The following is a 14,245-nucleotide window of genomic DNA, read 5'->3' as shown; positions in this document are numbered from 1 at the left end:
TCGGACCCGTGCCCTATTTTGCATGTGGTTGCCTTGGCGGTGACCGGATCTCGCCATTCGTTTCCTATGGGAATTTTGCAAAATGTCCAGCTTTTGTCAGAACGGTACCAGATTTGGCACAGACATCCGTGGGGGTCCAGTAAAGGACGTGGTCTACTTGGGGGGGGGTGTGGGGGGGGCGGATAGCGCCCCCTATGCAGTTGCACTTACTTTGTCCAGCTTTTGTCAGAACGGTACCAGATTTGGCACAGACCTCCGTGGAGGTCCAGTAAAGGACGTGGTCTACTTGGGGGGGTGTGGGGGGGGGCGGATGGCGCCCCCTATGCAGTTGCACTTACTTTGTCAGAACTGTATCGAATTTGGCACAGACCTCCGTGGGGCTCCAGGAGAGGACGTGGTCTACTTGGGGGGGTGTGGGGGGGGCGGATGGCGCCCCCTATGTACTTGCACTTACTTTGTCGGAACTGTACCGAATTTGGCACGGACCTCCGTGGGGGTCCCCTGAATGACGTGATCTACTTGGGGAGGTGCGGTCTCCAAGGGGGAGGGGTTTTGGGGGGGCCGCCGTTTTTTTGGGGACGGTCGGTTCGGAGGGCGGGGGCGCTTGGGGAGGCTTTTCGTTCGTGGAGGCCGTTCGCTGGGGGAGGCGGTTCGTTCGTGGACGCGGCTCGCTGGGGGACGCGGTTCGCTCGCGGGGGCGCCGCGCCGGGGGAGGCGGTCCGCTCGAGGCGAGGGCCGATCATCGCCGCTTGCGGCTATATTTTTTTTTTTTTTTTTTTTATTATTCTATTTTTACCGATTCAACCTCAAATTTGACCCCCTGAACGTGTGTGAAAACTCACCAAAATTTGCAGGCCCCTCAGAATCGCGTGAAAATTTGATATTTTATGGGTTTCATAAACGACCTCAAAAGAATGGCTCTGCGGCGCCCCCGACAGAGGTCGAGATACATTGGGCCTATGGGAGGTCATGTGACACTTTTTTCATTGTACAGTCACCAGCTTTGGCATGTTTATTCTTCATGATAGGCCAAGCAAGAAAGCTTATCGTGTCCAGGTCGTGTGACCGACAGGAAGTCCACCAGCTGGGGGTTTATCTCGAGGTCATTGAGTTCGTTGATTTTGCTGACCTCGTATTCTTTCGAACTCCTCCTTGGGCTTTTGACCGATCGAGCTCATCTTTGGCCGGCGTCACCTAGACCCATGGGGCTGCAAAAGTTATCCAAATTCTTTGAATAAGTATTACGGTTTTCCATTGGCGGGCGCGGCAATTTGGCCTAGGCTTTTGGCTCGCCGCCAGTTCTTCAACATGTAATAACTCTCACACGCATGGTCGGATTGGAATCGGACCAATTGATGAATTGTAGTCCCCGCCGCCCTGGACCCATCTGATTAAACTGAATCGAAATAGGCCCTATAGCGCCCCCTGTATAACGATTTGAAAATTGCCATTCAAACCAAACCATTTACTTTGTCAGAATTGTACCAGATTTGGCACACATGTCCTTTAGGGCGTCCTGATCCTAAAAGCCGATCAGACCCGTGCCCTATTTTGCATGTGGTTGCCTTGGCGGTGACCAGATCTCGCCATTCGTTTCCTATGGGAATTTTGCAAAATGTCCAGCTTTTGTCAGAACGGTACCAGATTTGGCACAGACATCCGTGGGGGTCCAGTAAAGGACGTGGTCTACTTGGGGGGGTGTGGGGGGGGGGGGGGGGGGGCGGATAGCGCCCCCTATGCAGTTGCACTTACTTTGTCCAGCTTTTGTCAGAACGGTACCAGATTTGGCACAGACATCCGTGGAGGTCCAGTAAAGCACATGGTCTACTTGGGGGGGAGTGTGGGGGGGGCGGATAGCGCCCCCTATGCAGTTGCACTTACTTTGTCAGAACTGTATCAAATTTGGCACAGACCTCCGTGGGGGTCCACTGAAGCACTTGGTCTATTTGGGGGGGCTGTGGGGGGGCCGGATGGCGCCCCCTATGTACTTGCACTTACTTTGTCAGAACTGTACCAAATTTGACACAGACCTCCGTGGGGGTCCACTGAATGACGTGGTCCACTTGGGGAGGTGCGGTCTCCTCGGGGGAGGGGTTTTGGGGGGGCCGCCGATTTTTGGGGGACGGTCGATTCGGAGTGCGGGGGCGTTTGGGGAGGCGTTTCGTTCGGGGAGGCCGTTCGCTGGGGGAGGCGGTTCCTTCGTGGACGCGGCTCGCTGGGGGACGCGGTTCGCTCGCGGGGGCGGCGCGCCGGGGGAGGCGGTCCGCTCGAGGCGAGGGCCGATCATCGCCGCTTGCGGCTATATTTTTTATTAGGTTTTTTAGATGGCTCTAAGGAAACTGCAGAGAGGTATTTTAGACTGAGTTCTTTGTGCCGGTACCCAATCTGGATTGTCAAACTCTAGGTTGGCTAGAGATGAGAGCCGCACCATCCAAAGTGGGATGCCGTCCCTCACTACCAGACCAGGTTTTTCCCATAAAGTGGCCCAATTGTCTATGAAGCCCACATTGTTTGTGCAACACCACCTAGACAGCCAGTGAAGGAACAACACCATGTGGCTAAACATGTTATCGCTGGTCAGGTTGGTGAGTGGTCCAGAGAAAATTACGTCCGACATTGTTTTAGCACACCTACTCAACATTAATTTTAGTTACATCCGATTGGATCGGATGTCAGCGCTGCCGACGTGAATAACAATTTTACCATATTTATAATTAGCCTTAGCCAGCAGCTTCAAATTTGACTCGATGTCGCCGGCTCTGGCCCCAGGAATCCATTTGACTATGGTCACTGGATTCTCTAAATTCACATTTCTGACTATGGAATCTCCAATTATCAGAGTCCGGGAGTTTCTCAGTGGGTATGTCACTGAATGGGGAAAATCTGTTAGAATTGTGAACAGGCAGGTGATAAGCCGTGGGCTTCTGCTTAGCATCGGACTGTCACCCAGACTAATTCTTTGGGCTGCTACGGAGCTGCTGTCGGACAGCTAACACACCCTGAGCTCAATGGCTTCATACCTGCTAGCAGGGCTAGGCTAGAGGTTTTTGTTCAAAGGTGCGGCGCTGCACTTCCAATTCAGTGATCCTTGCCTCCAAAGCTACCAGACCCTTGTGCTTAATTACAAGTATCATTATCACTAAAGGAGGCAGAGTAATAACTAAACATGTGGCACACGGAGAAGGAGAAAGAGAGAGAGAGAAGGAGAAGCCATGCTACTAGCTAGCTAAGCTAACTTATAGGCTAACGAACGCTAAGGCTGGAAATAGCAAAAAATACCGGACATGTAGCCAGAAGACGTGTTCAATGAGGAGTCTGGCTGTCTTTAAAGCTGTGGGTAGCTTTGGAAGGGGTACAAAATGCACAGCCTTAAAAAAATGATTATTGTGAAGTATTGTGGTGTTACCTTGGGAGGGCGGCAGGCCTGTAACAAAGTCCAAGGTTATATGGGATCACGGCCGTGATGGTATCGGCAGAGCATGAAGACTTCCAATGGCTGATGGAGACCTTGCAAATGCAACAAACTGCCTTATGTCCATCGAGGGCCACCAAAAACGATGCCTGATGAGGTTCCAGGTTCATGTAACCCCAGGATGACAGGCGACCTTGGCGGCGTGGGCCCACTGGAGCACTTGTGAGCAGACAGACCTTGAGACAAACAGACAGTTAGGAGGCCCCCCTCCCGGGTTGGGTTCTAGTTCCTGAACCTCCTGGACGTGTACCTCAACATCCCACGTTACCGCGGCCACAACGCAGTGTGGGGGTAGGATGGACTCTGGTGGTGTGTCTTCAGCGGAGTGAGAGAACTGGCAGGAGAGGGCGTTGGGGATCCGGCTGAACTAGGATGGAGGCAGAGGTGAATCGCTGCTTCAGAGTGAGGAACGCTTCCTCAGCTTGAGGTGTCCAAGTGAAGGGCATCTTTATGGAGGTGAGTTGGGTGAGAGCCTGAGCCAGACTACTGAAGTAGACCGGCAGTAAAAATTAGCGAACCCCAGAAGTGCTCCTCTTTTCGGGATTGGATTGGAGTTTTCCGGCTCCGCTCAAAGATGAGCCTTTCAGTCAGGAATGTGGCTGAGAGGGAATTAGTGCAATACAATGCAGATCCTAACGTTCGACATTTGAGTCGTGTTTTTACTCTGAGGAGAAAGTAAACTATTTGTTGCTGTCTGGAACATACAAAGTGCTTTTCACCCACGTAGCATGCCATCATCCAAACGTGCAAAAAGTAAGTCAATTCTATGATGAAGTTTGACATTTTATGTTATTTCTCGGGGACGTGTACATATTTACCTGGCTCACCTCAGATTATTTCCATATGAACAGTGTGCTGAGTGCGAGGCAGGATCACACTAGCTGTAATGAGGTGAGACAGGAGAAAACATACCGCTCCTCATGTTTATACAGATTAAACAAAGTGATGATTTGTTTTGAACTTGAATTGTTTCATTTTAACAAAGACATTTCAAGCTTTTTCACCATATAATTCTTATTTTTATGAAGAGAGTATGAGGTGGGGTGAGGGCGGACCGGAGACACATTGCATGGCAGTATGGACTCCAGCCCTCCACCTTGTTTTTGGCCCAGTCGGCCAGGTGGTGGTACAAATGTGGCGGGCTTCGGCCTCTTTGGTTCTCTTCCTTTGCTGCTCCCGCAGCCAGTAAGAGAAACAAGAGCACATAGAGATGGTTCATCATCCTGGCCCACTAGTTGGTACTTAAGTTCCCCATTTAGGCCTTTTATGTACAACCCTCTCAATTCCTTGTCCTCCCAGTTAGCCTCTGTGGTGAGAGTGTTAAACTTAATTGCATAGTCTATAATGCTCCTTGCCCACTGGCCCGGGGCGAGGAAGTGTTTGACTGCTGTTCCCACATGGTTGTGATGATCATAAATTTGACAAAAGCATGCAAAAAATAGTTTGAAGGTGTAATCCTCCATCGGTCAGATGGAAAACTGAGCGTGTGCCCAACTCAACTCCCTATCCCTTAGCAGTCCAGAAAAGAAAATGATTTTTAATGTCTGTGAAAAAAACTGAGGGGCATGACGTAAAAACATTAGTGCACTGAAAAATAAAACTTCAGCACTTATCTGGGTCTCCATGGTAAGGCGGAGAATCCAGAACAGGAGAATCCCGCTGGGCTGGAGGAGGAGATGACACAGCCTGGCTGGAGGGTCGAGGCTGAGAGTCCGCTGATGGTGGGGAGTAAACCAAATGAGAGGAGAAAGCACACATCTGTTCAGTCAGCTGCGTAACTTTCAGCAAAAGTTGATGGCTTGATTCAATGCAGAAGTGCTCTCCTTTGGGTGGACAGCATGTGGAATACTACACATCATATTGTTGTCCCTTCTGTGTACCGCAAGCAAATACTGAATCTAGCTCATGATACAGTTTTTTGTGGCCACTTGGGAATAACTAAGACTTATTATTATCCTTCTCCAGTGGTGCGGGAACCATTTGAGAAGCTTATCATTGATTGTGTTGGTCCATTGCCTAAGTCAAAATCTGGTCATCAGTTTATGATAGTCATAACTCATAAACTAGACATAATAAAATTCATGTTCGATACATATATATATTTAAATTCGCTACAGCAGGTGAGGCCACTTTGCCAGTAAGTCTGGGTGCAATTTTACAATTCTAAAAAAAAAAAAAAAAAAGTTTTACAATTCTAAATATTTCCTGGTATACATTTTTGGCTTTTGTTTGAACTTCGCTTTTAGTAAGATTCCTACACAGTTTTGTAGTAGAGATGCTTGGCCCCTACACCAGCCTGAGTCTTCATGCCATATGGCCTCCATGCCACATTATGACCAGGCCACATTTTTTTCAGTAGTTTATTCAGCCAGTTTTGAAACATGTGAAACTGAAACGCATCATGTTATGAAAGAGTGTAAGTGAATATTATGAATATGAATAAAGTGAATGAAATGGAACATGTAGTTTTTCTATATGCTGACAAATTCAGTTTAAATGAAGACTTTGAAATCACAGTGATTTTTACTTATAACTGCTGTTGTTGCTAATTTGTCTTAATATAATGATCAATATAATAAAATGACGCACAGGAAAACAATTTTTATATAAAGGCACAAGTTCATGGTTTCCATAAGACACTGGATTGAGTTACAGAAGTTAGTAGAACATTGGGTAGGCAGGACATGACGCCAGGACTTTAACTCTGTCACACACCTGCATTTAAGGAGGGACTGTCTTCTCTAACATTTAATCTCACACCTCAACTGTGTGTAACACTAAGACAACTGGACATATACTGACAAACATTTTATTCTTTAACCAAAACATTGCATCCTTTTCTCTCAACACTGTTTATCAATTTGACACTTTTGTTTTTGAGGAGTATGAAAAAAATGAGCAACACATCTAATATTGTATTTTCTCTGTCTGCCTTCAATGAAACAGTCAACTACAGAGTCACACTTTTCTCTCTCACTTTATTAAGCTATTGTGTCATTTTAGTAGTAAATGTGTCCATCATTTTAACCATAATCCTGGATGAAAACTTACATGAGCCAATGTACATTTGTTTGTGTAACTTGTGCATTAATGAACTTTATGGGACTGCAGGTTTTTACCCTAAATTTACTTCAGATCTTCTGTCTGATATTCAGGTAATATCATATGCAGGATGTCTTTTGCAAATCTATGTTATATATTCCTCTGCAATGGTTGGCTTTTCTGTTTTAGCTCTAATGTCTTATGACAGATATGTGGCCATATGTCGACCACTGGAGTATCACTCTGTTATGTCTCTGAGAAGGACTGCAGTGTTAGTCAGTTTGTCCTGGTTTGTGCCATTAGGCTGTGAGATTATGGGTGTAATGATGACACCGACACTGAAATTATGTGGCTCACACATTCAGAAACTCTACTGTGAGAACTGGTTAATTGTTAAACTTGCATGTAGTTCAACAACAGCAAACAACATAATTGGATTAGTTAATATTTCCTTCTATTGTTGCCATTTCCTCTTCATTTTAGGTTCATATGTGCAGCTGGTAAAATCAGCTGTAAAATCTAGAGAGAGCAGGAGAAAGTTTACACAGACATGTGTGCCACATTTATTAAGTTTGCTTAATGTCAGTGCTGCTTTGCTTTTTGACCTCATGTATTCAAGGTATGGATCAGCATCTGTGCCACAGAGTGTGAAGAATTTCATGGCCATACAATTTCTGTTAATGGTTTAAATTGAAACCTAAGGAGACCTCTTTAAGGAGATCACTTTAACTATTTATTGTCATTCTCCTGTTGAACTTCAGCCTGTTGTAATGTTACTGACCTGAAACACAGAATTATGGGATGTTACAACTGCATTTTGATTTCTTTTTGTATTATTTTCACATCTCCACAACTCATTAAAAAAGTTGTTTGATTTATCTTCAATCCTCCTGAGAACCAAGAAAAATAAGTGTCTTCCAATTTTTTGTTTTTTGTAATTTTCTACCTATTTTTGGTTAAAAAAACATGTTAATTTAGACTTTTTAAAATTTATTTTTAATTGTATAGCATGTCCATTGTAGTGGACCAGAGGATTGTTTGGTTGTGATCAAACTGTCCACTACAAGGGACACAAGTCAGTGGGCTGGGTCTCAGGAGGATATTCTTTGGGTTATGGCTAAACGAGTTATTATAGTAATAAAAGTTATAAATGAACATCAATCACACTTCAATAATGGAAATAATAGGGGGCAAGAGGGCAAGAACTGAGACTAAATGTGTAAAATATGTAAATTTGTTTAATAATACTGCATTAACAAGAGGGTACAAATATCTGCTCAGCAATGTATTTATTGTTGTTAGATGAAACGGTGACCATGCATAACCCGTGATGAATTGCAGCGTCAGTTGTTTATGCCATCAGAAATTAATCAGTGGGCAGTATCACATCAGAGAGAAGGAGCTATCACCACACTTTGAAAATCAATCAATACAATGGCAGGTACAAAGGTTTGAATAGAGACCCCTCGAGCTTATCCACAACTATCCACATTTGTACAATGTCTCAATAGGCTCCACAGTGACAAATTTGTATGTCAGAGTAGCTGGTCACACATTGCTGAAGTTCTAGCAGCAGATATATAAACCTGATGAAATTCCCTTTTTAGTCATGGATTATCAGGTCTTAGTCTGCCCCCTAGTAGTTTGGGCAGACTACAAGACTAATAGACATAAGCAAGGAAATATGTGAACCATGACACCAATCATGTCTTCCCATACATGTTGGTAAAAAAACAGTAATTCTCCAGCTGTAGATGTAACAGGCGCTCCAGACAACATCAGTCACAGGCTTTTTTTATGTGGGCCCAAATTTAATACAGGAGTATAAACAAGTGTTTAAGTCAGATTTAATATCAGGGGGTAACTAAAGAGTGTGGTAGTTTTATTGGTGGTCCAGTTTTGGAGTAAAGTGAGTTTCAAGCATTAATTTTTCAAATGTCTGTTTTGTTTAACTGCAGGAGTGCATTTGAGCGCGTGAAGGTACAGATGCTGCTTTAATAAACCGACTTTATTGGGCTTGCCAGCCTTGTCCCCAGTCGTGGCTGCAGCAAACCAGACCGTGATGGCGGATGTGAGGATAGAATCGATGATGGCAGTGTTCAACATCTTTGAAGGGAGGTGAAACCTCTTCAGCTGCCACAAGAAGTACATTCCCTACTGAGTCTTCTTGGTGAGGGAGCTGGTCTTCTGCTCCCACTTGATCTCCTGGTTGATGGTGGTGCCCAGGAAGTGAAAGGACTCGACAGAGGTCACTGGAGTGTTACAGAGGATGACAGGGGCAAGGGGGTTGGGTCCTTTCTGAAATCCATTATCATCTCCACTGTCTTGAGAGAGTTGGGCTCCAGGTTGTTCAGGCAGCACCATGATACAAGACAGTCCATTTCCTGTAGCCGACCCACCCGTCACATTTCAGGCCAGTGTGATCTGCAAACTTCAGGAGTTTGACAGACTGGTGACCAGATGTGCAGCCGTTGGTGTACAGGAAGAATAGCAGAGGAGAAAGGACACATTCTTGGGGGGATCCAGTGCAGGAGTCAGAGACATGCTTTCCCAGCCTCACGAACTGCCATCTGTCTGTCAGGAAGGCTGATCCAGACTGTGGGTCGCTGAGGTGTGGAGCTGTGTGTGTGATCCAAGTATGGAAATGGAAATAAGGACGCTGCTGATCATTGGCTGGTGGGGGGAGGCGTCCGGGAGGTCAGATCTGTCCCATTGTCCTTCAATGCGGCAGTAGAACTCATTCAGGGTGTTGACCAGGCGTAGTTTTAATATGGATGGTTTTGTAGCCCTGTCTTGAGTCAGAAGATCTAGTTCCAGTATGAATTTTAAGAGATACAGGAACAGCCCAACCATTGCTGTTGGAAGGAGTTTTGCCCCTTTCTGAGAAAACCTTTACCGGGGAAAGTGCTGTAGTTCGTGGATGTGGAATGAAGTGGCTTCTAGGACCATTACATCTCATATATTTTCAATCTGATTTAGTTAAAAGCCCTGTAGCTGTAGCTATCTGTCCTGAACTGCCTTTAGAAAATGTGGACATGGTGTAATGATCTGGCTGGTGGGGAAGTATTTCCTGTACCGATCATTTTTACTCATCCAACTGGTTCTTATATTCAAAGTGATGTTGCTCTTGGCTTTGATTGGCTTTGATTTTCCCTGCTTGTGTTGTTACTCGTGCTCAGTCACATAGGGATGAAGCTGTGGTAAATGTATCTGTTAGAGAAATTAAAATGTTTACCCCCCTGTGACCTGATCCACCTTACTTTAGTATAACTGAAACACTTCTGAATAGGGCCTATTGTGTATTGTGGAAATATAATTGTTGCTCTCAGTGAGCACAGTTTGCTCTAACCTTGACTATTTGATAAGGGCCCAGATGTCTTTCTGTGTGAAACCACCCCCTTTTTGTTTCCATGAAAACTGATGTGTTAGGCTGCAAGCAGCCAGTAATCCTCATGCTGTACCAAGGTGCTGTGTGACTGTTACTCCTTGCAAGTAAAACTTCTATATAATCTTACCGAAGTTCGTCCTCTGAGTCTATTTGTTATAAGAATTTACCTAACAGTATCTAAAAGTATCTTCTGGCTCCACCTGGTGGTAACACAGATACTGCCTCCTAGTTTTTTAACCTCCATCATGGCAGATGTGCCCACTGATCCTTTAACAAACCCTATAGAGGTTAGGTTGACCAGTCCTGTCACTTGTCCTGTTGAGTCTAGTAATCCAGTTACATTTGGCAGAGATGAGCTTATAAAGGAACAGAGAGCTGATCCTTCTTTCACAGTCTGCTTCATTGTCTATTCTGTCACATGTAGAGCACATACAGAGAATCGAAATTTCATTACTCTCAGACCTTGGTGTGTACAGATATATCTTTGGCTAGGAGTATGACAGCTGTGGTGCCTAAAACTGAGATTGATGCATCTCAGGTTGTTTATTAATTGGAAAATGGAATGCACATGCAGAAGTGGTCTCCTTTGGGTGGACATGTCATGAGGCGGCAGCCCCGCCCCCATTCTCTTTCCCTCTCCTTCCATGTCTATGTGTCTTGTTAGTCTATTACCTGCAGGTGTGACAGGCGAGGAGGTGCGCAATCACCACTCTCTTCTGCCATAAATGCTCCGGACTTTCACCAGTCAAGTCACCAGTTCATCAGTCTACCTCCTCGGTAGTAACTACACATGGCTCAACTATTAAAAGATAGTTCATATACTTACCTGCTGCCTTACCTTACAGGGTAAGGAGGAAGATTAATGTATTTTACTGCCTGTGATGCAGTAGGTCAGAAGGCTCTCTACTGCTGACCGATAGAAATTGGTCAGCAGATGAAGAGGGAGGTGCACCTGTTTCAGGTTCCTGAGGAAGTACAATCTTTGCTAGTGCCTTCCAAACGTGATGGGATATGTGTACAGACCAGGTGAGGTTGGCTGAGATGTGCACACCAAGGAACTTAAATTTGTCTACACTCTCGACTGTTACGTCACTAATGACGGAAACGGAGAGGACCCAAAGGCAGATTCAAAAACAGAGTCAGTTTATTATAACACAAATTCACTGGAGGTTAATCCACACATAAAACTCTCCAGGTGCTCAGGACGGTCTTTCCTGGAAGTACAGGGCGACGAATGCCTTGATCAGACTGCGTGGCTCCAAGGCGACAGGGGAAGGCACACCCCAGGAACTGCTGACATGCAGGGACCTGGAGAAATAGAGAACAGGTAAGTATTTGGCTGAGCTGATCCTTTCACTGAGTGAAGCTGGCGAGAGGCTACCGCGTGTAGATAACGGGAAGAACTGGCGACGCTGGAGAGGTGAACCGGAGCCTTTATTGACGATGGTGAGTAATTGGGACCAGGTGATGCTCATCAGCAGCAACTGTCTCTTGTGGCACACCTGCAGACAACACACACTGAGGTAGAAAGGAGACAAGGTAATTAGGAGGACCGGTACTGCGGCCTCATGACAGTACCCCCTCCCTTACGGTCGCCCCTCAACGACCCCCAGGCTTGTCAGGGTGTCTCCGATGGAAGTTTCTGACCATGGTGGAGTCAAAGATAGCCGAGCGTGACACCCAGGAACGCTCCTCTGGGCCGTAGCCCTCCCAGTCCACCAGATATTGATACCCCCGTCCTCGGCGGCGGACATCCAGTAACCGCCGCACCGTGTATGCGGGGGCATCATCGATGAGCCGGGGCGGCGGTGGTGGGTTGGCCGGGGGGTGCAATGGGCTCACAGATACTGGTTTCAGCTGGGACACATGGAATACTGGATGAATCCTCATGTGGGGCGGGAGGCGAAGCCGGACCGATTACGGGGTTGATGAGACGCTCTACAGGGAAGGGTCCGATATACCTGGGAGAGAGTTTACGAGATTCAGTCTTAAGTGGGATATTTCGAGTGGATAGCCATACCGACTGTCCCGGTTGGTAAGATGGGGCTGGGGACCTCCGACAGTCAGCCACTCGACGATTCTGCTCCGCCGTTCTCCGAAGAGCCATCCGTGTTAGTCTCCACACCCGGCGGCAGCGACGGAGATGGTGCTGGAGTGACGGGACTGCCACGTCCCGTTCCTGGGCATCAAACAACGGGGGCTGATAACCTAAGGAGGCTTCGAAGGGGGTTAGACCAGTAGCAGAACTTAGTTGTGAGTTGTGAGCATATTCCACCCAAGGCAGGTACTTACTCCAGTCGGTGGGACAAGAGGCAGTGACACAACGCAGAGCTGCTCCCAGGTCCTGGTTAACACGCTCAGTCTGTCCATTGGTTTGCGGGTGGAACCCCGAGGATAAGCTCACTGTTGCACCCAAGTCCTCACAAAAAACCCTCCAGACCCGGGAGGTAAACTGGGGACCTCGGTCGGACACTATGTCCCGTGGAATTCCGTGCAGCCGGAACACATGCTGGGTTAATAAGTGGGCAGTTTCTAGTGCAGTGGGGAGCTTGGGAAGGGGAATGAAATGTGCAAACTTAGAAAACCTGTCTATTATGGTTAGGATAATGGTGTTACCTTGAGAGGGGGGGAGCCCCGTAACGAAGTCGAGGGCGATGTGCGACCAAGGCCTCAAAGGTATCGGCAATGGTTGAAGTAGTCCGGGGGCCGGTCGCTGTGAAGCCTTGCCTCGGGCGCATATGGCACAAGCTGACACAAAGGCCCGGATATCCCGGTCTTGGGACGGCCACCAGAACCGTCGCTGTACCAGGTCTTTGGTGCGATTCCGGGGTGGCAGCGAGCTTGGTTCCGTGGGCCCACTGGAGAACCTGCGATCGGACAGAGCTGGGTACAAAAAGTCTGTTACTTGGGCCAGTGCCTGGATCCGGCTCATTATTCTGAGCCTGTTGTACCTGGTTCTCGATCTCCCAGGTGACCGCTGCTATCACGCAGTTGGGGGGCAAGATGGAGGCGGGCTCGGGTTCTGACTCTGCGGGAGCAAACTGGCGGGAGAGAGCGTCCGGCTTGGTGTTGCGTGACCCCGGGCGGTAGGTGACCGTAAACTGAAATTGAGTAAAAAACAGAGCCCACCGTGCCTGCCGAGCGTTTAACCGTCTGGCAGACTGTAGGTAAGCTAGAGTCTTATGGTCGGTCCACACTACAAAAGGATGTTCTGCACCCTCCAACCAGTGCCTCCACTCTTCTAGGGATAATTTTATAGCAAGGAGTTCCTTATCGCCCACGTCGTAATTGCGCTCTGCCGGGGATAGCCGCTGGGAAAAGAAAGCACAGGGATGCAACTTGCCATCAGACTCAGCACGCTGGGATAGAACCGCCCCCACTCCTACGTTAGAAGCATCAACCTCTACGATGAACTGCCGCAGAGGGTCTGGTTGCAGGAGGACAGGGGCCGAGGTGAAGCGTGATTTTAGTTCAGAAAACGCTGCCTCTGCCTCTGGGAGCCAGATGAAAGGCACTTTGGGGGATGTGAGCCGGGTAAGGGGCTGGGCCACGCTGCTGAACCCACGAATAAAGCGGCGGTAAAAATTGGCAAACCCGAGGAACTGCTGTAATTTACGCCGAGTTGTGGGGCGTGGCCACTCAGCCACCGCACTGACCTTGCTGGGGTCTGCTAGTATTCTACCGCTCTCAACAATCAGACCGAGAAACGGAATGGATGGGCGGTGAAACTCACACTTCTCGGCCTTGACAAACAGCCGATTCTCCAACAGACGCTGCAGCACCAGTCTCACATGTTCCCGATGCTCATGCAGCGTCCGCGAGAAAATCCGGATATCGTCAAGATAAACAAAAACTACTTTGTTCAGGAAATCTCGGAGGATGTCATTGATCATTGACTGGAAAACGGCTGGGGCGTTGGTGAGGCCGAATGGCTTCACCAAATATTCAAAATGCCCTAAAGGGGTCTTGAAAGCCGTTTTCCATTCATCGCCCTCCCGGATCCGAATTAAATGATACGCACTACGGAGGTCGAGTTTGGTGAAAATAGTCGCTACTTGCAGCAACTCGAAGGCGGATGACAGCAGGGGAAGCGGATAGCGATTTCGCACGGTGATAGCGTTGATTCCGCGGTAATCTATGCAGGGACGCAAGGTCCGGTCCCTCGTTTCAACGAAGAAAAAACCGGACCCCACCGGGGACGACGAGGGCCGAATTATCCCTGACGCGAGGGACTCACCAATATACCGCTCCATCGCCTCCCTCTCCGGGCGCGACAGACTGTACAGCCTGCCAGAAGGAAGCGGAGCACCCGGGAGGAAATCGATGGGGCAATCGTAGGGTCG

At 47.7% G+C, this 14,245-nt stretch overlaps 1 protein-coding gene across 1 annotated transcript; it reads left to right on the top strand.

Annotated features, from left to right (window-relative positions):
- Positions 1-6,366: 6,366 nt before the first annotated feature.
- Positions 6,367-7,203, top strand: LOC113122929 (olfactory receptor 10H2-like). Its single transcript, XM_026294606.1, has one exon. It carries the CDS (start codon positions 6,367-6,369, stop codon positions 7,201-7,203), a length of 837 nt encoding a protein of 278 aa, XP_026150391.1.
- Positions 7,204-14,245: the final 7,042 nt, after the last annotated feature.

The sequence above is a fragment of the Mastacembelus armatus genome, chromosome 21 (genome assembly GCF_900324485.2).
Source record: "Mastacembelus armatus chromosome 21, fMasArm1.2, whole genome shotgun sequence".
Lineage (NCBI taxonomy): Eukaryota > Metazoa > Chordata > Actinopteri > Synbranchiformes > Mastacembelidae > Mastacembelus > Mastacembelus armatus.
Note: the sequence above shows the minus strand (reverse complement) of the source record. Positions and strands in the feature narration are given on the sequence as shown.